Raw genomic sequence first — 26,906 nt, 5'->3', positions numbered from 1 at the left:
GGGGGAAGTGCGTCACCAGTTGCTCATTCCTCAGCCCTTTAAGGAGGATTTGTTGCAGCTTGCCCACGCTATTCCCCTGTCTGGTCATTTGGGAAGGGACAAGACTAAAGCGAGGCTTGTGACACGGTTCTATTGGCTGGGGCTGGATGGTGACGTCAGACGTTTTTGCGAACGCTGTGGGGAGTGTCAGAAAGCTAGCCCTAGAGCCGTCCCACGAGCCCCACTGGTGCCATTGCCCCTAGTGGAAGCTCCGTTTGAGCGTATTGGAGTAGATATAGTGGGACCGTTAGAAAGGAGTGCGGCGGGATACACACACCTATTGGTCATTTTGGATTATGCTACCCGTTATCCAGAGGCCATTCCCCTCCGATCTGCGTCTGCTAAATCTGTTGCCAACGAGCTCGTGAAGGTTTTCTCCCGGGTGGGGATCCCCAAGGAAATACTGACCGACCAAGGCACCAACTTTATGTCCCGGCTAGTCCGCGGAACATGTAAACTTTTGGGGATTAAGACCATTAGGACCTCGGTTTTTCACCCCCAGACTGATGGTCTTGTGGAGCGCTTTAATAAGACCCTCAAAAACATGTTGCGCAGATTTATTAGTAGTGACGTGCGTTACTGGGACCAGCTGATTCCTCCCCTTCTCTTTGCGATCAGAGAGGTACCCCAGGCTTCCACGGGTTTTTCGCCATTCGAGTTGCTGTATGGTCGGAGACCCCGGGGTGTGCTCGATCTGGTCAGAGAGATGTGGGAGGAACAGCAGGACAATTCGACCAATACTGTCCGGTATGTGTTGGACCTGCGCAAACGTCTTGAGTCTGTGGGAAAATGGGCGCATGACAATTTGCAGCAGGCTCAGCACAGACAGGAGACCCAATATAACAGGGGGGCTCGGTTGCGCACGTTTCAGCCGGGGGATAAAGTGCTTCTATTGTTACCCAGCTCTGAGTCCAAACTTCTGGCGAAGTGGCAAGGACCGTTTGAGGTTACACGCCGGGTTGGGACGGTGGATTATGAGATCTGCCAGCCGGAGCGACGGAGAGAAAAGCACATTTACCATGTAAACCTGCTGAAGCCTTGGTTACAGCAGGAGGCTTTGTTAGCGGCGCCAGCAGATGACGTCACCGACCTGGGACCTGATCTTTCTGTGTTGGCGAAACAAGGGTCGGTACAGATTGCAGATAATCTGACACCAACACAGAAATGTCAGGCGCGGGCGCTGGTGGCGGAATTTCCTGATGTGTTTTCTCCCGTCCCGGGGCAGACTCGAGTAGCCCACCATCACATTGAGACTGAGCCGGGGGCGCTAGTTCGCCAGAGGCCGTACCGCATACCTGAGCGCAAAAGGCAGGTAGTAAAGGCGGAGATTGACGAGATGCTCAGACTGGGGGTAATAGAGGAGTCCCAAAGTGACTGGAACAGTCCGATTGTTTTAGTGGATAAGCCGGACGGGTCAACTCGATTTTGCATTGACTTCAGGCGGGTTAATGAAAAATCGAAGTTTGACGCTTATCCCATGCCTCGGGTAGATGAGTTACTGGAGCGTCTGGGCACGGCTCATTTTATGACGACACTGGATTTAACGAAGGGGTACTGGCAGATACCCCTGACCCCGGAATCCAGAGAGAGGACGGCGTTTTCGACTCCCTTCGGGTTGTACCAATTTAGGACCATGCCCTTTGGGTTGCACGGAGCACCAGCCACTTTCCAGCGGATGATGGATCGCATTTTGCGGCCCCATCAGCAGTACGCCGCTGCTTACATAGATGACGTGGTTATCCACAGTGAGGATTGGCCGAGTCATCTGCGTAAGGTAGCGGCGGTGCTGCAATCCTTGCGGGAGGCTGGGCTCACTGCTAACCCAAAGAAATGTGCCATTGGGAAGAGTGAGTCGGAGTATTTGGGGTATCGAGTAGGGAGCGGCCAGATCAGACCGCTGATTGCTAAGGTGAAAGCCTTGGCTGACTGGCCGGTCCCTACGACCAAAACCCAGGTGCGCTCTTTCTTGGGACTAGCGGGCTATTACAGGAAGTTCATCCCGAGCTTCGCCACGCTCGCTGCTCCCTTGACAGACCTCACCCGGAAGGCTGCCCCAAATACGGTTCAGTGGACGGAGCCGTGCCAGAGGGCCTTTCTCGCTCTGAAGCGAAGGCTGTGTAGCAAGCCAGTGCTATGCAGTCCTGATTTTAGTAGGAGGTTCACCCTGCAGACGGATGCGTCAGAGACAGGTCTCGGGGCAGTGTTGTCTCAGGAGGTGCGGGGAAGCGAGCACCCGGTCCTGTACATCAGCAGGAAGCTCCTTCCCCGCGAGAAAAACTATAGTACCATCGAGAAGGAGTGTCTCGCAGTAAAATGGGCAGTCGAGTCACTCCGGTACTACCTCCTGGGGCGACACTTCACCCTGATTACGGATCATGCCCCCTTAGCATGGCTTCACCGGATGAAGGATAACAACGCCAGAATCACGCGGTGGTACTTGGCCCTGCAGCCCTATGCCTTCAGGGTTGTCCACCGAGCAGGGAAACTGCATCAAAACGCAGATTTTTTCTCTCGGGAAGGCATGGGGTTGTAGGATTTTCGAATGGACCGGTGGTGCCATTCTGAGGGGGAGGATGTGTAACAGGGGAGATCTGGACTGACTGTCTGGCACATCCGTATTACTGCAGGTAGAGGGCAGCAGTCTCGTGGGATCCGCCTGTCGGTCATGGCAATGACACGGAGAGGTGGGGAAGAGGGTGTGTGTGCTTTCCCTCTCTCTGAGTGGCTGAGGGGCGGGCCTTGGGAGACTGCTCGGCCCATAAGATCTGGTTTGGTTGGGCGCTCGGGTGGCCGTGTTTGAGGAATACCCAGTGACACTGACGAAAGACGTCAGTTTTAAAATAAAACGAGGCCAAACTGGCTGAGAGAAACAGCCGGCCTTAAAATAATTTATCGAAAAAAGACATAACAGAAATCACCACGTACCCGAGGGGACGTGCTTAGTTGTACGGGGAACTCCGGCCATCCCAGTGTATAGAGGGTAATTGAGCGTAGGACGGAGGCCCGTTCTGACCGGCTTAGCGGCAGTGGGGGCACTGCGTAAGCAGCACTTTTTGTTTGTAGTTTTATTACTGTGTTTTATTTTCCCTTTTTCTTTCGCCTTTGGTTTTCATTATGATTTGCGAGCACTTGTTGTGCCTATACCTGTATTGGTAAACGCCGTGATTCTGGTTACTGTTGTCAGTATCCAGAACACGGACAACAGCGCCATCTACTGCATCAAATAAATCAGTACGCCTGAGCGGCGCTACAAATAAAGTACTGTCTCCTTGTGTCAGTGAATTGCCCACCACCCTTCCACAAGTAGCTACCAGACTAAAGACAAATAAACTCACCATTCAAGGAAGACTCTCCTTTCTCGCACGCTAGCTCCTTCCTCTTTTCTAGTACGTGTTCTAGGGCTGCTTGCAGTTTATGGGGCAAGATCGAGTCCTCGTCGTCCATCTAAATGTGGCAGAAAATATTCAGGTTGGGTGAGAAACGCACAGGTGTTGATTGTGTTCAAGGTATTACAGTGGGACTTGCATGTTACGACTGCGGTGACGCAAAATCCTCCGGCAGAATTTGCAGCACAATGAGGTTGCTGCAATGTGTGATTTGTTTAACCGGGCACAGTGTTTTGAACACTAAAGGGCACTACGTGGCTAGAAACTGGAATTTCAAGAATTTTAACAGAAATACATCTGTTCACCAGCAGGGTCGCAAACTGAAGCCTCTTCCTTTCCTGACATCTTTCTGCTAGCCCCAAGTATAGGCCTATAAGCAGTATGAAGACCATGGTTTATAAAGTTGTATGGTAAAAGGCAGTTTTCGCAGGAGATGGATAACAAGCATAATCACTCAAAAAAAACAGCATCATACCAGTGAAAAAAAATACAGCAATCTAATAGAATGTTAAACTAGTTTTGTGCCTATTATACTGAATAAAAAAAAAAAAAGTATTTTCTGTTAACAAATTTAAAATACTAACACTAATGCAGGATGAATCATTTCCCAACACAAGCAAAAACGTACAGTATGCTGTAGCCAACTGCACATTTAAACCGGCTTTAATATAAAACACAAATACTCTAAAATATGTCTGTCATACAGTAAGCATGCTTTTTAAATACAAAATAATGTTTTCCATAAATGGTTATGAAATCTAACACCCAGAAAAACACTTATGGTGTCTGCAGTCTGTGTTAGATGGAATCTCTGTTAGATTTTCAAGTTACTTTTATCAATTGTACTTCTTGGGGACATAATATCCACCTTCACAATGTATATTATTTATCCAAATGTTACTAAAATAGCAAATATTTGGAGGTATTTGAAAACCATTTAGGAGTACTAAGACATTGAAGACACTGTACAATGTTTGTCATTTCAGTTTCTTTTTGTATTTCTAAAATCAGCACTATTAAGTGTTTACTAGTTATAATGTTATTTTAAAACGATGTGTGGATAAGGGAGTGTATCTTTATTGAAATCTCTAACAACATACTCTGCACATGTTCAATCCAAATAAACAACAAAAAAACACTTCCATGACCATTTCCATTTTTTGATCATTATTAATCAAATATTAATTAATTTTAATGTACATAGCACAGCAATATAATATTTCAATGTTGCATTTGCAAACACAGCACATTTTGGAAACAGTATATCAAATGTTTATTTTAATGATCTGTTGGACCACTTTTGTAAGACAGCAGGGAGAACCTTCCATATGAGACCGATTTATCAATTACAGTTGGCGGCACTGAGACGTGGCATACAGAACTGTTGGATTCCATCAAGAATTACAGTAAATGCATTGGTAGTTTTTTAAAAATAAAAGTAGGTCACAGCCAGACAAAGTGTTTCCCAAAATGTTGCCTTCTGGAGAAGTAGATCACCATGACCTGAATTCTGATACCCTCAATAATTGATGCTCCTCAAACAAGTTTCTGCAGGCACTTTATAAACACAATTATCACTCTGCCAGTCAGCCCGTCTCCAGAAAAGGTATCTAGATTGCCTCTACTTTGAACTTGTGAGCCAACTGCTTTAATTAAAATGATGCTGTCTGGTCTAGGAAGAACCAGACAGAAGAAGGTAATATGAGAAATCCTGCCTACCTGTCTCAGGAACCGATTGTTACAAAGGTCAACCACCAGGACCTGGAAAGAAGAACATAGAAGGGTGTGATGTAATTTCCTGGCAATGAACTACCTGAGCTCTTTGCTGCCTTATTTGAGACACTACGGACCATTGTTTGAAGGTGGAAAAAGCCCACACATCAGTCAGGCCAGATATACGTCATTGTACCTCCATATCCACTCTCCTTCATTACAGATATATTTTACACAGCTCTCTTTCATCTGTTCTGCTTCTATACTTAACCTTTAGACTCCTTAGGATCCATTGTGTTTACATTTCCTTTTTCTGCTTAGTAATTCTTTCCTTAGCTTAAGTTGAAATTTCTAACGCTTCCCATATTTCTTTGTAATAACCAACATGACCATGTTTGTAACAGTTTAGTGGGGTTTGAAGGTTGTCCTCCACACAAAATTACTGGGTCTGGTGATCCTGTATTTTTTTTCTGCTGACATTTTGCCCTTTTCAACACCACCACACCTGAGAGCGAATTCTTATAATTTTGTAACGAGCCCCCCTCATGAGCCTAAGAAAGGAGTGTTAAATGTGGCTTTAATATCATTTTTTAAAATTTTGTATTAGTATGAATTGTACCATTTTGGTTTATTTGTGAAGAAAATATATGTACATTTATTTTAAATACATTTAGCATGTCCAATTACTATTTTACCCCAGATTTTCTTTTTGGAATGCCCAAAGGAGGCTGTGTGGTCCAGTGGTTAAAGAAAAGGGCTTGTAACCAGGAGGTCCCTGGTTCAAATCCCACCTCAGCCACTGACTCACTGTGTGACCCTGAGCAAGTCACTTAACCTCCTTGTGCTCCGTCTTTTGGGTGAGACGTAGTTGTAAGTGACTCTGCAGCTGATGCATAGTTCACACACCCTAGTCTCTGTAAGTCGCCTTGGATAAAGGCGTCTGCTAAATAAACAAATAATAAACAATCACTTTCCCCGTCACCGCAGAAATTCCCCCATAGCTCAGGAGACCGAAAGTTTTCAGCGGGCGTCCTTTGATCCTACAACCCAAGCCTGCTTCCTTTTTCACCCAGGAACCCGAGAGCGGATGTCAGTGAGCTACTGACCTCTGGTGAACAAAGGCCAGCCCTGCAGGAGTCTGCCTTTGAGCTCACTAGGTGCCTGGCCAGCAGGGTTTGCTGTAGCACGATGAAGAGAAATGGTTTTGCCTCCCTAACCCACGGGAACACCAGAGCCAATGCGACACTCCCTTCGGAGTCCCCAGCAAAGACTGGCTTACTTTGCACAGCCAGGATGTGAACTTGCGCTGTATGACTCACCCTGGGCAGCGCGCGGCTACGCTTCTACCAGGTGAGCCACTCAGGGACCCTGTGATGAAAATAGTTTCTTACAAATAGTTTTACTTTAATTTAGCATAACAGATTTTTGAAGTTACAGACCCAAAATGTTGTCATGGTATCCTGTTACTTCCTGTGCTGCAGGTCACAGGGTTTGATTGCAGCTAGACAAATCGTACAGAAATTGGCAGACAACACAGGAAGTTACTAGGTACCAGAAAGCATTTTCAATTGTATATTGTAATTGAAATGGCTGCATATCTAAAATTAAAGTTTTACAAACAAGCAAAGAACAAGAATATATTCAAAGCAGGTAAAATAGCCTCTTATTATCAATACATGTTTTCAGTGTTGCTTTATGAGAACTGGGTCAATGTGTTTCCAAGTTAAGAGGACAGCCCATTTGGTGGTATGACAGCAGTGGAAAGGCCTGATCCCCAGCCTTGCTCACTCCCTCACTCACCTCTTCGATGGGTAGCTCTTTGAGCCGGGGCAGGGAGCTGGACAGCAGGCCCACGATGAAGGGGGTGGGGGTGCAGACGATGTCGATCATGGAGGGGGGCAGCACTGGGATGTAGGTGTGCTGCCAAGCAAAGGGGTACAGCATGGCAACAATGGCGTGGCAGCACTGAGACAGCGTGCTGGCGACAAAGAGAGAAGAGAGTGGAGAGATTGATTGACCATTTATATTTATTGCAATACAAGATAGATTATACGATTAGTAATTTTCAAATTGTTAAAATCAAAGGTTGTTTGACCAACAAAAAAACAAGTGTCGCCTCTTTAAAAAACACACTGTCTCTGGTCACGTGTTGATCGTAGCTTTCTGAGATATCATTATAGATTATATCAGTCATGTATTAATATTATGTTGTTAGTGGGAGCAAAATCCTGGTGTAGACTGTAGGAACACAGAAAGAGAACCAACACAGAGTTTTTTACGATCAACAGAAGAAAAAAGCAAACCGTGCAGTTCCAGCAGGTGGCAGCAAATTACACCACAGTACAAATACCAAACAGGGATATGGAAAGGAGCAGACCTTCTCTGACACTCAATGACATCTCAATAAATAAAGCAGTTCATTAATCAAAATGTCTATTGAGGGATGTATTCAATTAATTAATTAATTAATTAATTAATTAATTAATTAATTAATTAATTGATTGTATCTTTACTTTTATGGGATATATATGTTTTGTTGTGGGAGTTTACATACAGCCCATGCAATAAATAATAATAAAAAACACATAAAAAGGACAGCTGGACCAAAAAACATACTTTCCCCTCGTATTGTGCTGTCACTCATGTTAAAGGGATTAAGTCCCAAAAAGATGGGCCATTCTGGTGAACCAACTTTACACCAGATTTCCACCCCGTGAATGAATTAAAGTTGGTAATTATTGAGCAATGGTCACCTATCTAAAAAACACCTGGCCAAGTCCCGTCAAAGCAGTGCCGTCCTGGCTGCCCTGGTGGCCCTACATCAACAACAAGCAAAGCAGCAGGGTGACCAATATACACTTTGAAACCCTTTAAACAGACAAATGTAGATCTATTTAAAAGTAAACAGTGGCTCTGGACAGGGGAAAAGAAAAAGAAAAGGAAAAATAAGGCTTACGTCAATGGTTCTTGTGAAATTGAAAGTATTCTTTTTCCAGTGCTGTAGGTTCAGTTGTCTGCCAAATAAGGCAGGATATAAACCACTGCTCTGGAAACCGGACGCAGGGTTTCAAAATCACATCAAAAACCAGCTTTCTGGCCTCTTTTTTTTCCAAAAATTATTGTTCTCATGGCAACGCAATAACATAACAACATTCTTTCCTAGCTCACTATAAAAAAAATAACAGCCGATTACATTTTATTATTAAAATGTAATCCTATCTCTACATTCTTTCCTGTTTTATCTAATTCCTCAAGCCAAACAGCCTAGTGGCTTCTGCTGGAGGACAGGCTTTGGGCCTAAGCCTCAAGCTATCCTGAAGCAGTTGCCTGCTAATGGAGCCCTAGGTTCAGCAGTGTACCCTGCCTGGACTATCCACTTTGGTCATTGTGATTAATAGGTCTGGGGGTTCTTTTCTGAATCAGAACTGAAACCACGTGGAACAGGCCTGAGGTACAGGTAAGTTTGGAATTAATAAAATGGGATAATACATTGAAGAATTCCCAGCAGAGCCATAAGCAAATCACAGAGGTACAGTATCCACCACTTACACCATCCAGGGTTATTGCGGGCAGCTGTTCTCATTGAGCCATTCTCATTGATTTCAATAACAAAGGCATCATACTATGTTAAGCAAGGCGTATATTCCGAGCAAACTCAGCTGTTTGGATCTCGTTATGTGCCATTCACAAAGATTTAAATAACAAACGCACTGCTTTATACTGTACTAATCGCTCTTAATAATCCACCAATCAGCTGTTTTAACCTCGTTACCGTCAACTGTTTGTACCTTGGCTATTTAATCCCTGTACGCAATGTTGGGTTTACAGTTTGAAAAAAACAGCACTGACTGCAACAGCAAGCATGGCTGGAAAGAGAAAAGCGATGACCATCAGCACGAAAATTCAGTGTAAATTCAGTGTAAATTCAGTGTAAATTCAGTGTAAATTCAGTTCTGTTAGGTGTGCTTGCTAAAGCATGCTTGGAACTCTGTCAGTCAGCAAACAATGCAATGTTGCTTTAAAAAAGCTGGGTTTTCTGTAGTTGAGGAGGAGAGTGCTGATGAAAATACAACCGAAACTGAAACACTTACAACACCAGAGGGGCTGTCAGAGGAAGAATTCTCAGCTGTGTCACCTTGGCGACCAGGACGCTCTGCCTTCGCTTTTCACACTGTGGTGTTTCTATGGAGCAGCATCCGGATATAAAGCCGAATTGGGATCTTTTAGAAAACGCTGACAAAGGCTGCCGTCCATACTTGCAAAAACAGACCGTCCGGATGCATATCACAGAGTTCTTCGCTGGAAACAATTTGCAGTAACGTAGCCTACCTGTACTGTACATTTCTGCACTTGCATTACTTTTTATTACATTAATAGGTTTTAATATTTTTTTAATTTTTTTTATTAGTGTAATAAGTGTCTTAATAAAGATTTTTAACTGCAGACACACATTTTTGTTTTGTTTACTGTACTGGTGATCGGGGGCATTTTGAATGCCAGGTTATTGTGTGGTAGTTTTTACCGTCCATCACTTACTGTGGACAAATCACTTGAACACCATTCAAAGCGATGGTGACTGTACAAACAACTCGATTTGAAACAAATATTACAATATTATTGCTGTGGTACCAACCAATGGATCACACCACTGCAGCTTTCCTTGTAATACTAACAATCCTGCAGTACAGAGCCAATGTATTGCCATTGTCATTGCATTTTATATGGAAGAGGCTACCTCTAGAGCTTCTATTGTAGTTCTGGACTCCAAAGTGGAAGAATGTGACCATGCACTTTGCATTTTGGGGAGAAATAAACATGAAGTACATACAATTGATGACTACCACAAGTGGAGGCACAGCCATGGCTTTTTGAAATCTCTATACAACAGACTTGTTCCTAGCTCCTATCCAACAATAAGTGGAAAATATAAACTGTAGTTGTTGTGTGGCAAGCTGGAGCCGTGTTTGGCTGCATTTCAGCTGCTGTAGTAATGCTTTACTTCTGTGAAGTGGTTTGGGTTGTTAATCCTCTATGTGATATACAAGTGTGAATTGTATATTGTATTGTAGAGTCTAGTAAAATAGCATTTTCCTTGCACAAACCCAGATAATCATTAAGTTATATATCATAACCCTACTTCCCTGAAATATAAAAGTTATCCTTTACTGATTGGGATATACCTCTTTGTAGCCCAATTTACCTGATCACGTATGTCAACGCTGCTCGGAGAGACCCCTCTGTGTCAGGCAGGGTTAGTACGGAGCAGGGTTAGTACAAAGCGTGACCTTATTCCTGGCCTCTGTGAAAAATAGGCAGGCTTGCTAGTAGGAAAACCGCCTTCAAAGATAAATATTTTAGCTCTGCTGAATGCAGGGTTGACAAGGTCCTTCCTAGGAGGATGCAACCTCCAAGCTCCCTTCAAAAACTTTCCTGCCAGGAAGTGAGCTCCTGGGGGGACAGTCTATTTTAATATGGCAAGCTGAAATAGCTGCCAAGTATACCTTAACTTTATTCCCTTGGGAGGGGGGACTCCGTTCCTGACGCAGAGGGGGCTCTTTGAGGTATATCCCAATCGGTAATGGAATAACATTTCGTACTTGAAAGGGAACGGATAGGTCTTGTACTACAACAGCTGGAACTGTCACAGATGTACTACCATGGCACAAACTGACAAAGTGGGCCTCAACTAGTCATATTAGTAGTGAGATATCAGAGTAGTGGGATATCAGAGTATTATAGTTTGGTACAGTTCCCAGATGTATGAATTCACAAACCCAAAATACAATCAGTCCAACAATTATATGTTTAATGAAAATGTTTCCATGCTCTGATGATCCAAGTCATGTTTTATTACCGTGCCAATATTGTGAAATATTGTGAAAAGCTTTTACTATCCACAAAATACAGAATATCTACTAAACTCATGGACCTTCAAAATACTCACAGTGGGAAATACGCAACAATGACTAACTTACAACTGTGGAACTTGAAAATGCTAAATATTGAGTAAAAAAAGACTATAGGATGTTCCTGTACTTTGCCCGGCCCCTCACGGACCCTCACGGCTCCCTCACGGCTCCCTCATGGCCCCCTCACGGCTCCCTCACAGCTCCCTCACAGCCCAATCATGGCTCTCTCACAGCTCCCTTACCTCAGTTTGTCGGCAGTGAAGATCACCCTCCTCTCCAACAGCAGAGAGGCGAACACTCGAACCAGCAGCCGCACATTCAGGGAGGAGAACAGGCACTCGAAATCCACATGTTCCAGCCGGGAGTCCGACGGGCGGCACAACTCGATCACCTGAGGGAGGGGCAGGGGGACAGGTCAGCATTGACGTCCTGATTTCATTGTACTATTGACATGGTTACCATCATTGACTGGAAGACAGGTGGGCAAAGCTGGCCCTTCCATGTTTCCAATCATGTTCTTAATTGTTTAACTGAACCACATAAACCTTCATTCACCAGTAATTTATTATTTTATTATACCAATTCAGCTCGGAGCGAATTGGTCTTCCAGGACTGGAAATGCCCACCCTTGGATTAGATTTACCTTGTTTGTTTTGTGATTGTCTCTTTTTAGTAACTTAATATTAGACATTTTAACAGGAAATGAAACATCAAATGTTTGTAGGTTGCCAGCTCTATTTACAGGGGAAGAGGAACGGAAGTATTCTTTGGGAATTAGCTGGTAAGGCCATCATTTTAACCTGTTTTGCTGTTTTAGATACTGACCAAGACACCTAGTGTAACTAACTTCCTGACCATGATACTTAGTTATCTTTTATATACTAGTCAAAAAAAAGACATGGGGTATTTGAAATGGTACATGGTGACATTGATCTGGTTATAATTACAAATCCAATGCCTGAAAGGCGCACACCTCAGTCCCTGAGCCAGGGAGGAAGTTTTTGACGGTGATGGTCCTGCCAGGGGCAGGGAACGGCGCCTCCATGATGCTTCTCATGAAGGGCTGGACGAGAGCCGGGGAGATTGCCCTCCTTTTTTCCACCTCATCCAGCATCTGCAAGGTGATAGAGGACGCTGATGTTTCAAACCTGCCATCTTACCGCACTCAAAGAGCAAGCAGCACATGGGATGTTTGTAGTTTAAGTAAAATAATTGATTAGCATACCATAGTGGTACAATAATTCCATCTTGCTTTATTGGGTATATTAAAAGGTATCCTGTTTTCTACAGAATTGAAATTAATTGAAAGGGGGCTAGGTGGCATAGAAAAACAAAGATAACATCCATGTAAGAATTTAAAATAGACAGCCACGCTGTGTGCCTGGTTACTGCTGGGTCAGTCCCACTGGAGGAGCTGGATCCTGGCTGGTACACTGACCCCCCCTCCATGTGGTGTATCTGAACAGTGAGTACAGCCCGACCTCTGGAGGTCTAGGTGCCTGACATTTCTTGAATATTAAAGCAACAATACTTTTAAGAAAAACAAGAAACATGGGTACTGTACCTTTGAAAACAGGTCAAAGCACCCCAATCGGCTCACAATACAGTACACCTCCGGCAGTCGCCTTCCCTTTCCACTGGGCTACGATTGCAAATAAATCAAAAACACATGCACAGTAAATAAACAAAGCTTTCTATCGATATATATATCGAGATATATACTGTTTCGAAATATTTTGTATACTGAACTACAACATGAAAGGACATAATGAACAATCTGTATATTTAATTACTGTATAACTATTCCATCCATATAATAACAGAGTAGATATAAAATGAGCAAGGAGTTATTGATTTAAACCTTAAACCACCACCCCCTCTAACCACCACCTTATTTCCTGATTGGTATTACCTGCAGTCTTAAAGGGGGATCACACTACTTGCTATTTTTTCTTTGAATAGTTGGCATTTGTCTTGCAAAATGTTAAACTTTTTTCAAAATGATATATGCATAGTGTATTTTGGTGTCAAATACATAGCTTGGCTCTTTACCAGTAAGCGTCGACAGTATCCAAATCTCCTGCTCCCATCCTCTCCAGTCAGAACGAACGAGAAGGTTTCACTGAAAAAATAAAGAACAAAGATATATTTTTACATCAAACGATTCCAAGACATGACCTGAAGCTGACAGCATTTAAAATTGAAGTCATCTCAAGTTATCAGAGTTTCGCAAGCAAGTGAACTAAATAAACACTAGGCACTGAAGTGAAGTTTCAAGTGGAAAAGCATCAACCCCTCGGATCTGTATTTACATGATGGTACCCAGTCAGAGTATTTGCACTGATAACTTGCAGGGTGCTTTAAACCTAAACCACATTTCTTCTTCCTTTAAGAAAATTATCACATGACCAATTAAATCCACATCCAAAATATTTGTATTATTTTTTTTATCCGACTCCACCTTCTTCCTTAAATCTTGCTTCCTCTTTCCTCCTTAGCCCCCTCTAAACTCAACTCAGCTGTGTCACTCCAGTATTTGCTTGCCCACGACAGCTTTTAACATGCTTACTAATTTTAAGTGTAGAGCAGTTCAAGTACTCGGCTGCAGACAGGCATCACAGACTTACTTTGGATTGTTGGTTAAGCCACCATCCACGGCACTACACCTCACAGGAAGACATCCTTAACTTTAGGCAATTGAAAGCTGCCGTTTAAAAGTGAAGTCATTCTAAACACTACCAGCTTCAGTCATTTTATTTATGTACATAACGCAATTTTCAAATTAGATTTTTCCAACAAATATCCTTAAAAAGCACAGCAGTCTCCAACATTCATGACTATAGGAATGATTGGCACAGCGTTGCAAGCAGAGTGAAGTGAATGGACTAACCTGGCAAAGTTCTGCACTGGTGCCCAGTCTCTGGCATCAGGGAAACAGAACTGGGGGATCACCTTCAGCTGGTCCTCCGTCTCACGCATGAACTTGAAGCCTCGCTCCAGCTGGCAACATCAAACAAGCCGTCAATCAACAGACCAGCCAATTTCATATATTAACAGATGAGCACGATTAAGGTTCACATGGTTTATAAAGGCTGCCATTGATAACACGTGTGGGTCTTCAAATTCAACTTAGTTCCAATTTGGAATTGCTGGCTACTTTCCTCATCACCAGTGTCTCTCTCACCTTGCTCCTACCAAGCTCCACCTCAATGTTTGCTTCTCATCTCTGCCAAAATACATCCTGTGAGAATACGTGGTTGGCAGCTAATAATGTATTGTTATGTTTTATTTATCTGTGTTTTCTGTTTGTTTCGGCCACCTTGCCTTTTGTTTTGTGTGTTTAAAGTTTTGTTTGATTTAATAAAGAAAGAGCGCATTTGCGTCTCACCCCGCAGTACTGAGGCTGTGTCTACTTCCTGGTCTTACGTCACCCACCAAGCCATCCGTGACACCCATTTATTAACATTACTATTAAATACAAAAGAAATCCAGTGGAAATAGTCAGTTGGTTACTTTGCAAAATGCTGCATTGTTTGTTGTTTTTAATGCTCCTTGAGACCAATGTTGGATATATTAAGCAGTTAATATAAGAACACTTACAACTGTCAGATACACAACAGGACCCTTTTAAGATCAATGGCAGTGGTCTTATATATTAGTTTTCCATTGTTTGGTGTCTCACCCTGACAATAGTGGAGCAAAGTGAAGCAACTAACTTTACAATCCCCCTATATACAGGGTATGTGTGCTCATTCATAATGGATGTTTTTGATGTCTTTTCAGGCCCAGCCTTACCTTGAGTGGGAATTGTTGCGTGACCTCAGGGAGGTACGGCACCCCTGCCTGCTTCTTGTGCAGCGCCACCACCAGGAAGTACTCGAACAGCTTGCGCTCCTGCAGGTCCAGGAGGTCCCTCTCCTGGGTGCGGTAGCGTCCTGTCTGCTTCAGCATGGACTGCACATGCACCAGCCGCTGGCTATGAGCTGGGGGACAGAGGGGCATGGCATGACTGCAGCATCAACACAACTCATACACACACACACACGACAGCATCACTATACAGTAACATCAACACAACTCATACACACGACAGCATCACTATACAGTAACATCAACACAACTCATACACACACGACAGCATCACTATACAGTAGCATCAACACAACTCATACACGCACACGACAGCATCACTATACAGTAACATCAACACAACTCATACACACACGACAGCATCACTATACAGTAGAATCAACACAACTCATACACACACACACACATGACAGCATCACTATACAGTAGCATCAACACAACTCATACACACACACACGACAGCATCACTATACAGTAACATCAACACAACTCATACACACGACAGCATCAACACAATTCATACACACATACACATGACAGCATCACTATACAGTAGCATCAACACAACTCATACACACACACATGACAACATCACTATACAGTAGCATCAACGCAACTCAGGCTTCTGTCCTCCTGTAAAGCCGAAAGTTATTGGCTGATCTTGACATACATTATACAAAGGTGACAATTAAAGACATCCTATAGTTGGCACATTTACTTTCCAACAATCAAGACTTTCATCATAACGCCTGGAGGCCTATTATAATTATATGATTTTAAACCATCAAAAATGAAACCTGCCGAACCTCTGGAACCTCCAAATAAAAAGAAACTCAAATCTGGATGACAAAAACTGAAGGAAAGGACTACAAAAAAAAGAAAAGAAAAACAACTGCAGTAAGTACACTGACAAATTTTCTATGTAAAGTGTGTGTTCTGTTTGCTGTTAATTGTATACTAAGTAAGCTACAGTAAAAAAGAAAATGCGCTAAAATCATATGCCGGTAGTTTTAAGTGAGAACGAGTATAGGCCTACTATTTTTTATTTTTTTTAAATCATACATGTCTCCAGACATGTCCGGTTTAGCGAGGGACTACTGATTATGAAAACGACACTGATAATGACAACTGAAAAATCATTGGCAAAAAAAACTTGATTTTGATGTCCTGGTTGATATCCTTGCAAAAATGAAGCCTAGACGATATCCGCTGCCTCACTAGGTTTATTCATGCAGTGCCAGAAGGTTTTATTATTATGGAGAGGGGGGTCCTAAATGCATTCTTTGCCGCCCCCCCACCTCCAAACCTTTTGTGAAGTGACACCCCTGCAAGAGACAATCATAATTTTCCCCTTCATTTGTTGGTGTATATGTCCTCACTTCTACAGCACAGTGAAGTACACACACACACACACACACCACATGTTACAACCTATTTAAGACCATTTTCTTCCAATTTGCAAACAACATTATAAATCACCCTTTGTTAGGAAAAGCTCTCAATTACAACCATTGGTCTTATTGGTAATAATAATAGCAGAATTTAGGATTCTTTACACCAAAACTGGTACTGCATTCTCGGAAAAAATAACTCCACTCGACACAGCAGACCAGTTAAATCGGGTCCAGTTTTGGATATGATACTATATAATTATGTAGTTAATTCCATAAAAGACTGGAACTGTTTAACTAGATATAGCAGTGTGACAGGGAGGACCCTGTCGCTGGTTCAGCTGCGCTGCTGCTTAGTAAAAAGGAAGGCTTGCCTGGAGCTGAGCTGATCAGGAGGTCCTGATTGGCTGGGGAGTGTGCCCGGGGAGCCTACGCCTGTTTAAGAACACAGCAGAGCATCCACTTCTCGGAGAGAACTACAACATGAAATCCTCAACTCCCAGACATGCCCGTGAAGGCGCTGCCCAGCCAGGACTGTCAGAAAGAGCCAGAGTCACCGTGAGGAAGCCCAGAAGTAGGTCTGTTTAGGGGGTGTAATCCCAAACTATGCACCGTGAGGGTTAGTAGTGTAGTAGGTTGCTGGAGCGAGAGGTTCCTTTTAGTGGGACTAACGCTCGCCATTTGGTGGCAATGTGACAGAGACAGAATAATTCTTGGTGATAAATCTCCGTCCCGACCTGTGAGGGCGCTGTGTAAAGGGAACAGAGTGTCCTGGACTGGATGGCCTGACAATTAATTCCCAGGGTTAGGTGGAAGTCGGCCATCTAGAAAGGGGGCACAGCTGCAATACATTAAGTCATCACTCCAGAAGGAAAGCGATGTGGCAACCGCGGATTGGAGGAGAAACGCTTGCACTCGCTAACCAAGGGGGGGGGTGACTGAAGGTAAAAAAGGTTATCTGTTCCTTTGTAATGGTTAAACTAAACCGGAAGGAGTACTGTGGAATTATCGTGAGTGTTTTGTTTGTTTTATCGTGTCTAAAATCTACTTGTTTGTTGTTATTAGACGGCTAACAGGATCCGTTAGGTAGACAAAGGTAGGTAATGTCTAGAATGTAAACCTACATACACACAAATAGAACTGAGTGTGCCATCTTTGTAAAGTTCTGATTCGATAAGCACAGGGCACTGGTGAGACATTTACCTTTTAGCTTCTCTTCTGTGTCGCTCTCAGACTCACTGTTCTCATCTGTAACTGGAAAATAAAATGGAGGTTTTACATTAACAAGATGTGTTTGTATTCTGAATAGTCATAAATAGTCAGTTGCTTGTTTAGAGACAAATTGAAAGTTCAATATAATGCAACATCTGGTTGACATTTTGTGTTTCATGCAAATTGACTGCTGTTGAGAATATCTGGCATGCCTCTGGAAGATTCCACCCCTACCTTTGCCAGAGCTGGACTCTGTAGATTGAGACACCCTCTTCATGCGCTTCTTTCCCCGACGGGCTTCGTAAATACCATTGATCTTCAACACCAGCTGGAAGAAAATCAATTAATTAATTAAAGTCTCAATCGGCTATCCTCCATACCCCCACGGTATTTTTACACATTATTTTTGCAGTTTTCTCTTGCTTTTCCCATGGTTTATAATGGTTTGCGATGCTTATTAATATGCATTACCATACCTACCTACTCTTTACCATGCTTTCACAATGCTTTAATTCACTTTGCTATGCCTTTACCAGGCCAGATTTGTTGACTGTTGTTTAGTGAGCACCACTGCTGAATTCAAACATCTTGGAAAGCCCACCTTTGGGATCTTCCTGCGGCGGCGGTTATTGGGGTCTCCCGAAAGGCAGGGGGTGTCGTCAGGGCTGCTGGGGGTGGAGGGGGGGCTGACTTTGGAGGGGGAACACGCACCCTCGCGGTTTGTCTTCCGCAGGTCAAGCAGCTTGAAGCTGCGTCGCTCTGAGTTCTGGCGGAAGAAACCCGGCTTGGAGGGGAGCTGCAGGAGAGGAACGGGGAAACTTCAGACAGGAATTACTCAACACTGGTGTCTTATGTCAAGGGGACACGACTAATATGAAATTAGGTTAATGGCCTCATTCTGTCTGTGTAGTTCATATAACACTACAAATACCGTACTGTATGAAGTCTGTATCTCAATTGGTTTCTGAGGTATGAAATGTTGCATCTGGTGGCGGATTTGCTAATACATTCAAGCACCCCTATGGAGGACATTCAAAAAGTCTTTAAAGTAATTGTGAAGTAAAGGTTTAATTTACAGCATAACCCTCAGGCAATTAGACACTCAATCCTGTTGCAGAATGGAGGCTTCCTGAACAGGTAATGACAATGCATGGAGACGCTGGTATTACCTTTACACTCATGGAAAGTTATAATGACCACATGCAGTGTTCCTTACAGACTTTCAATTGAAGCTAAGACCTAAATAAAAGACAGAAATCACTGAAACTCACTCTATCCTAAACAATGGGACAGAGTCTACCTCTACCTTCACCCAAAAATTTAGCAGTGTGCAAATCACTTTTTTTCTTTATATTTTATCAACCCTGGGGTTATACTGCCTCAATATATATACAACCCTAGGGTCAGGCTACACTGGTAGTACCTTAGTGGGGGTCCCAGGGGCAGATAAAGGTGATGAGAGTGGCAGAATACATTTATTCCCCACACAGCGGCTCTCTGTCTCAATATCTTCATAGGGGTTTTCCTTTGAAGGGGGGTCTGCAGAAACAAAGGGGGAGACACACATGGCATTCACATTAGAGTACCAATGCACAAGGCCCAGATTCTAGCAAGCACTTTTTTACTTCCCACTACTGTAGTTCAAATATTTTATTTCCAGTATATACAGCGTACAGTCATCATTATTTTGTGACAACATATTAAACATATTATAGTCAACACAAACAATAATACAACAACCATCAAATAACTATGTAACCATGGTAGATGAACAAGGGAAATATGAAAATAAAATACTGAGAGAGAGAGAGAGAGAGAGAGAGAGAGAGAGAGAGATAGGGCAAGAAAGAGCAGAGAAGGGTCCTGACCGTCTATCCAAAACAAGATAAAGGGAAGCCTAGGAAGGCAAGAGAGCTTTAGCTGATTTAGATTGGAAGAAGACGATGGCTTGACCATTTTTAAAAGTATTAAAGTAAACACAAAACAAAATGTACACAAACTTAAAGCTTCTAACGTTCTAGTGAACTGCAGTAAAAAGTATTAATTGTTTTTTTTTTATTAAATGCTATATAGGGACAAAACTAGGTCCATACGAAGCATGCAAGCTGAATGAAGAAAGCTAGTTATTTTCAAAGCTTGAAGTGAATATTGATAGGTATGAAAGTTTACTAATGTTTTGCTTGCCTTTGTTTGTGCACGTTTCAACTTGTTGCAGATGTATTGTTTAGGTAATTATTGGCTGTTTGAGCATTACCAGTATTCTCACTGTAAGCTTTGTTTATTTTAAAAAAAACTGCGGTTGGTGGCAGGGTAGGCTCTTTCCGGGAGTGGCTGTGAGAGAGACAGAGAGCGGAGACAGAGTGGGCACTGTAGAAGATGACGTACTGACCAAGAGATCGAGATTGAGGGAGTCTGCTGTACAGCACTCCTAGACACAGGATTGAGTGTGACGCTGGTACGGGCCAACATTTACCAGCGAGCTACCGGGAGTCTACTGCCGCTGCGCACGATGACCGGGTGTCTGTTACCAATCCCGGGGAAAAGGCCCATGGAGATCCAGGTTGGTGGCCGCACCATGTGCCACGAGGTGTGGGCGGCCAATGTCCAGGACCCTCCAGTGGATCTCCCCTCTCACATTGACTATCTCGAGGGAGACAGTAGACCCCCTGGGGCAGTCTTGTGTGGAGCCCCGCTCCTTGTGTGCCACCCTTCAGCATCCCACGAAGGGCCTGGCCCATGTGGTGGACAAACTGGGGTCAGCCAAACTCCCAGGGCCGGCAAGCTCCACCACCAGCCGTCTGAAGTCAACCTGACCCAGAGCAGAGGCCAACCCGCCTGCTAACCCGAGGGTGCCACCGCGACAGGACTGGGAGGACAGCCACTGGGTCCCTGTGGCACTGACAGCAGGAGCAGCAGTATTGCTAGCGGCGGCGGAGAACACGCAGGGGGCGAGCCCAGTGACGGAGAATGCGCTGGGGGTGAGCCCAGTGACAGCAACCCCGGCCAGCAGCTGCTGTCAGGGACACCAGGATGCTAGCACAGCCGGCAGCCTGCTGGGGGCATCCCTGGTGAAGGCCTTACATCTCCCCACTGCAGCCCGCAGTTGGGGGTGACCCAGCCACGGGGACTACCAGATGGTCACAGCGCCAGCGGCATCCCCCTTGTCGGTTCCGGGACTTGGTATCTCTTCTCGAGGACGAGAAGGACTGTGTAACACTGTGTCCATTTGGGATATTGCGGTTGCGCCACTGTGGTCTGCTTTTGCCTACAGCATCACCAGCCTGCAGCAATGCCTGCATGGAGCATGAGAGACAGAGCCTGCAGGGGCGGCCACAGAAAGCCCCCATAGGCTAACATTGGTGTGACGCTGCACCAGCGGTGTTCCCTTGGCAGGGGATTCAAGAGATTGACACCTGGACTAAGACAAGGGACGGGGGCCCCAGGACGGGAAATTATTATACAATGTTGTATTTTTGTTGGCGGGCTTTGGGTTATTTAACGGGAGCCTGCAAGCTCCTCTGGGCAGAGTGTGGGTAAACCTGCCGTGTGTTGTGTACAGTGTACTCAATAAAGAACTGCCGAAGCTACAGTCTCCTGTTTGATCTCTTCTAACCCTTTCGCTGTTCCTAAAAAGCTGGTACGCTACAATATGTACAATAACAAATACTGGTATATTTAACAGTGGCAGCTATTTCTGTATGTACTGTATGTAGGGTGTAAGTACTATAACATGTTCTCCCTAGGGCCATGCATCCGAAAAAGAAATTAAAACTTTGTAAGGTAGTTTCAGTTGCTAATGGGTTGAAACCAATCAGAAATCAGTGCAAAAAGAAGCATGGGTTAGTTTATCTATCTTTAGCAGGTATGCAAGGAATCTAATAAAATCTACTTGCATGTCTAGCTAATAATCACTATATAGAAAATGCCCACTTCTCTGAGAAAAACTCTTTCTATAGGGGACAATTTTAGGTATACCAGGAAATGACATCTGTAATGGATGTAGCAGGAAAGGGGGGCCTGCAATATAAAAATGTTTTGTTTTATGGCAGGGACAGAGTTAAAGTCTCCCTGCCAAGATAATTGCTTTTGTTTAATTTCATTGTTTTATTGTTTTGTTTAATTATCACCTGCACCTGGCTCTAATGTTCAATAATTGCCAGGTGCAGGGTATAAAATGAAAGCAGCCAGTCTGGTCTGGGATGCTGTGTGGAGAGTCTGCTTGTTAGTATGCACAAGCATAGGAAAAGAAAAGAAAAGAAAGTGTAAACCTATGTGGTTTTGTATTACAGGTAAACAGCATAGCTGTCCTGTTTGATAGTTAGGTCCTCTTCTGTGTTTTAGTTAAGTGCTCAAGAAAAGAGCTAGGTGTTTGTTTTTTTGATTTTGGTTTTTGTGTTTATTATTAAAATAGCGCAAGAGCACTTAAAAACCTCAATTTCTGTGTGCTTTTTAAACAAACCCGAAGGGTGCAAGCTTGTTACACGTCATAGGTAAAAAACAGTTTTTTTTTTTTTAAAGACAAACAAAGCTTATAAGAATACTAGTATGGTTGCATGCTCGGCAGTTATATAATTATTTTGATGTTCAAACGGCCAAAGAAAAACTAAACAATACATCTGAGAAAAGTTCAAAAGTACACAAAACAAGGGCAAGCAGAACATAAGTAAACTTTCATCAATATTCACTTTAAACTACTTTACTTTCTTTGACCATGGAACCCTGCCCTGAATTCTGCAGTACTCAATAAAAGAAAAAAAAAGAAAAAAAAAACCAGCAACCACCAAAACAGTTAATCTTGATACAAAATGTCTTTAATATCTTGTCATCATCTTCCACCTTTCCAAACACGACCCTGTCCCCTGCTGCTCGACTGTTAGGGTTATTAGGTGGGATAGTGGCCAAGTTTTTTGTTATGAGGTTCCCTTACACAAGTGAACACACAAGCACACATACACACCCAGACACTAAGTATATACCCTCAGGGTGTATTCACATACTCAGGGTGTGATCATGTTTCCTTATTTATAATAAACATCAATCTAGTGTGAATGGAGGCTTGGTGAGTGCAGCTGGCAGGCAGCGTGTGTGGGGGGGGAAGGAAGAGAGAGAGCACCTTTCACATAACTGATTGTTACACATACTGCAGCACTTCATTTTCCAGTAACAATACCAATTAAAGGCTATTTTTAAACCAGACAGCTATTTTGTTTAACTACAGATAATTAGGCAGGGTGAGGTAAAAAAAAAAAAAAACGCAGTTTTAAAATAAGGTTTTAGTATTTTGTCATTTCTCTAATTTAAGTTTAAATGTATTTTACTTATATACCACAGTATCTCAAAGCACTTCACATGTCGGTTAAAACAGAACAAAAGTAAAACATTACAATTAACAGTAAATATTTATAATAACAATATCAATAATATAACAAAATAAAACAATTGAAGAAAAATAAATTAATAAGAGTCATCGATAAAACACCAAATAAAATCACAAAAATAAGCAAATAAAATAGATAAAAACAATTACGTTTGTAAGATAGGTTAAAAAGGCTAAACTAGAAAGTATTGATTTAAAACTGTTGACAGAAGCATCATTTCTAATAGAAAAGGGCAATGGTTTCATAATCTGGGGGCATTCTAACTAAGGAGGTCACGGAAATCGTGAATTTGAAAAAAAGTCAGTGAAACCTTTGGAAATGGATGTAAAACCACTTTTGATTCGGCGCTTCTTTTATTTCCTTTAAAACATGCCGCATCATGCACTGCAAATATTAATCTGTAATAACAAATTGTGTATGCATGCAGCATTTACGTGTAGCTATAGGTCAGCGAATGAGATAGCTGAGCGAGCAAACGTAAATGAGTCACAGCTAAAATACAAAAAAAAAGATGTGTGAGCTGTTTTCTGTGAAGACAAAAGAACAAATGCATTGGAGAACAGAAGTTTACCGACTTACAGAAACTTTCTTTACAACATGCAGTTTCAGAATCATGGAAGTCTCTAAATCCTGATTCATACTTCTGTCGTAGATGAATGTGACACTTCAGGAGCACACAGCTATAAAAGCTGCGCAGCTTCACTGTTTGCTGAACGAAGGACGCATCGTGTCGCTTAACTGCACAAAGTGGTCGCAGCTGTTGTTCATACTTTAAATACAGACTGCATTCGCGAAATTGGATACGTTTAAATTTAAGTAGATGTGCCGAGTTTGTACCTCTATACAAGAGGATTAAAACAAACCTAAAGCAACATCGTTGGTACATCAGTCCTCTCAACCAACAGATAACCTGAAAGGCAGAATTTCAAACATTGTTTAGAGAGATCCGGGTATGTGACAGTGAGAGATATTTTAGGTATTTTAGTATGACAGGTGAAGGGACGCCTTTCCAAAAAAGACACACGTCGCAAGATTGTAGATTACGTAATTCTGATTTGTCGCACTGAGACCCTCAACTCTGACCAGTAATGATGTCGGAGTCTGAAGTATGTACTGTAGGTTTTGTACTCTAAAGTAACATTTAAACTTGTCAGTAGTCAAAAGCAATAGTCTTTATATTATTGGTTTTGGTGTGCTATTTAAAAGCTTTTGTATATGTTGATGTAGCTAAAACTATATTATTTGGTGACCTTTTTGTGAATTTTTTTTTTTTTTGCCGCACCTCACCCGTGAAATGTACCAAAAATTACCGTGTCAAAATTGTAGCCTTAATTATAACTAAATGCACTTTCTCCTGCCATTTAGTGCTTTATATGTTAATAGTAAGTTTGTAAAATAAATTTTAAAATGCAGGGGATTCTGGAAGCCAGTGCAGTGAGGCCAACAGACGAGTTATGAGCCCTTTTCTTTGTTCTAGTGAGAATCCTTGCAGCTGCATTCTGAACAAGCTGCAAACGTGATAAGGCATGACGCAGAAGCCCAGCAAATAAAGCATTGCAATAGTCAAGTCTAGATGAAACAAAAGCAAGACCTATGTTTAGCAATGTTTCATAGATGACACTTTTGGAAATAGGTAAAAGTGTTCAATCATTACCTAGGATGTCTTCGTAGACATTCTCTTCTGATAAAGTGCGTGTAAGAGACAGTTTGGATTGGGCATTCCAGTCCACCTGGCAACCTTCTGTCGAAGACTGAAGAACATCCTCAAACTCGTATGACTTCCTAAAAGAAGATAAAGAGATCAAATCGCAAAATGCAGGACACATGTTACAAAGGTTTACAACCCTTTACTCGCATCAACCAACATTTGCACACAAGCCCCTAACAAAAATATATGAACATATATTTAAAATGATCAAAATAATTTCAAGTCAAAGCATAGTGGTTAAAGTATTATCATGCACATCCCCGTGGCCAGACAGCCACATACTGTACATATCGCACCCCTTAAAACAGACTTCCATATACATATTGCACCAAGAGTCTGCCACTCCACACCACTGATCTCTAAGGACACTCTGGATCACAGAGTGGAGGCAGGTTTCTATTCAGCGAAGTGTAACCACCGAGAGGCTTCATTTTTTTTTTTGTTTTTATAAATTTAGTCGTTGCCAATTATTTTTTTATTATTTTCTCACAATTTGGAATGGCCAATTATTTTATTATGCTCAGCTCATCGCTACCACCCCTGCGCTGACTCGGGAGGGCGAAGACAAACACACGCTGTCCTCCGAAGCGTGTGCCGTCAGTCGACCGCTTTTTTTCACACTGCGGACTCACCATGCAGCCACCCAAGAGCTACAGCGTCGGAGGACAAAGCAGCTCTCGGGCGGCTTACAGGCAAGCCCGCAGGCGCCCAGCCAGACTACAGCGGTCACTGGTGCGCGATGAGCCGAGGACACCCTGGCCGACCTAGCCCTCCCTCCCCCCGGGCGGCGCTCAGCCAATGGAGCGCCACCCCCTGGAAGCTCCCGTCCTCGGTCGGCAAAGGAATAGCCTGGACTCGAACTCGTGACGTCCAGACTATAGAGCGCATCCTGCACTCCACACGGAGCGCCTTTACTGGATGCGCCATTCGGGAGACCCTAGAGGCTTCATTTTTAACTCAGGACTTTTGAGAGGTTCACGATACATCTACTTCTGGGAGTATAAAATGGCACTTGTGGCTTATTTTAATTACTTCTGTAATCATTCCAGTGTTTCTTAGAGATAAGTGCTTCACACACAGTAAAACCTGTTTGTATATATATACAATCAGCACTCACATATCCGACCTTATAAAATGTTGTCATCAGTAACAGTTAAAAGAGTGTGACACATATCTGATTATTTCATTTTGGCCCATTCCAACCCTTGTCCATTTTTCAGGGAACACAAAAAAGATACAATGTCAAAAATACATAGCTGAAAGGACTGTTTTAAAATAAGTAGGCATCCATTTAGATGTACTGTAGTTTGTTTTGTTGGTACAGTACTATATTTTCAACAGAAGAAGTATTTTAATTCAGAATGATAGCATTCGGAAAATATCACTTTCCAAAAGAGACGACTGTGGACACGTGGACTGTAATACATCTGGTACTAATTGTAGCAGTATGTAACATTCACCATTAACGACCCAACAGCAAAATTAAATCAAAATGTTACCCATGCACAGAACTGTGCAAAACATAAAAGGCAATGTAATTGAGCAAAAGATAAAAAAAAATAATAAAAAAAAACAGTTTCCAGAATTAAAACAGTATCCACAGTCAGTAATCAAAATTGCAGAATTAGTGCTTGATAAGGCCCTAATGTCACAGTTCAATTGCAAATGAAAATGCACAAAAACAACTAAAGATCACAGATTAAAAGAACATACATCACAGTATCTAAAACTGTTTCATGATTAACTGCTTTACATTACAGTATTTGGTCTTGTTCGCTTTGTTGTTGCTGCATTTTTGTCAAGTGAAACTGGAGGAAGCGATTGTGTAACTGCACAATAAAGACAGACTGATTTACACGTGCGAGAAAAAAAAAACGTGGGCTGTGACGGATAATCAAATAAATTGTAATATTGAAGAGATGGGCTTTGTATCAGAAAACTGGTAACGGAGTCAGAAAATCACATGTGACAGGTAAGTGCATTAATTTGTTACATATATATACAGGGAATTGATTTGTTTCTTAATACAAGGACGGTTAAATGCGACTGACAAGTATCTGAGTGTGTGCTCATTTCTGTACTTTATGTACACTTTTCATGATTTGATTAATAATTTAAATAAATCCATGAAATTGAGTGTCCAAACTTTTGAAACCCAGTGAACAGTCAAACCACATATGGTATGCTATGTAAAGAACCTAAGTTCTGCCCAGACCAATCTTCAGGGGAAAATGTCCAGTGTTCAAAAGGTATCTTGTTTTAAACTATATAATGCCTGTAGTACACAATTTTGTATTAAA

General features: G+C 42.6%; 1 protein-coding gene across 1 annotated transcript in view; it reads right to left on the bottom strand.

The window, feature by feature from the left end:
- The window catches only part of si:dkey-82f1.1 (DENN domain-containing protein 2A), a 56,598-nt gene that overhangs the window by 6,426 nt on the left and 23,266 nt on the right, over positions 1-26,906 (bottom strand). Inside the window, exons 4-17 of the mRNA XM_034032249.3 lie at positions 24,553-24,680; positions 18,944-19,059; positions 18,122-18,316; positions 17,755-17,848; positions 17,512-17,562; positions 14,843-15,030; positions 13,938-14,047; positions 13,100-13,169; positions 12,612-12,689; positions 12,021-12,161; positions 11,290-11,438; positions 6,939-7,116; positions 5,145-5,186; positions 3,375-3,483 (exon numbers count right to left, since the gene is read on the bottom strand). Of these exons, the coding sequence (XP_033888140.2) occupies positions 3,375-3,483; positions 5,145-5,186; positions 6,939-7,116; positions 11,290-11,438; positions 12,021-12,161; positions 12,612-12,689; positions 13,100-13,169; positions 13,938-14,047; positions 14,843-15,030; positions 17,512-17,562; positions 17,755-17,848; positions 18,122-18,316; positions 18,944-19,059; positions 24,553-24,680 (1,649 nt within the window). The remainder of the gene's footprint in view (positions 1-3,374; positions 3,484-5,144; positions 5,187-6,938; positions 7,117-11,289; positions 11,439-12,020; positions 12,162-12,611; positions 12,690-13,099; positions 13,170-13,937; positions 14,048-14,842; positions 15,031-17,511; positions 17,563-17,754; positions 17,849-18,121; positions 18,317-18,943; positions 19,060-24,552; positions 24,681-26,906) is intronic.

Source organism: Acipenser ruthenus, chromosome 14 (genome assembly GCF_902713425.1).
Source record: "Acipenser ruthenus chromosome 14, fAciRut3.2 maternal haplotype, whole genome shotgun sequence".
NCBI lineage: Eukaryota > Metazoa > Chordata > Actinopteri > Acipenseriformes > Acipenseridae > Acipenser > Acipenser ruthenus.
This window is presented reverse-complemented; position numbering and strand designations above follow the sequence as displayed.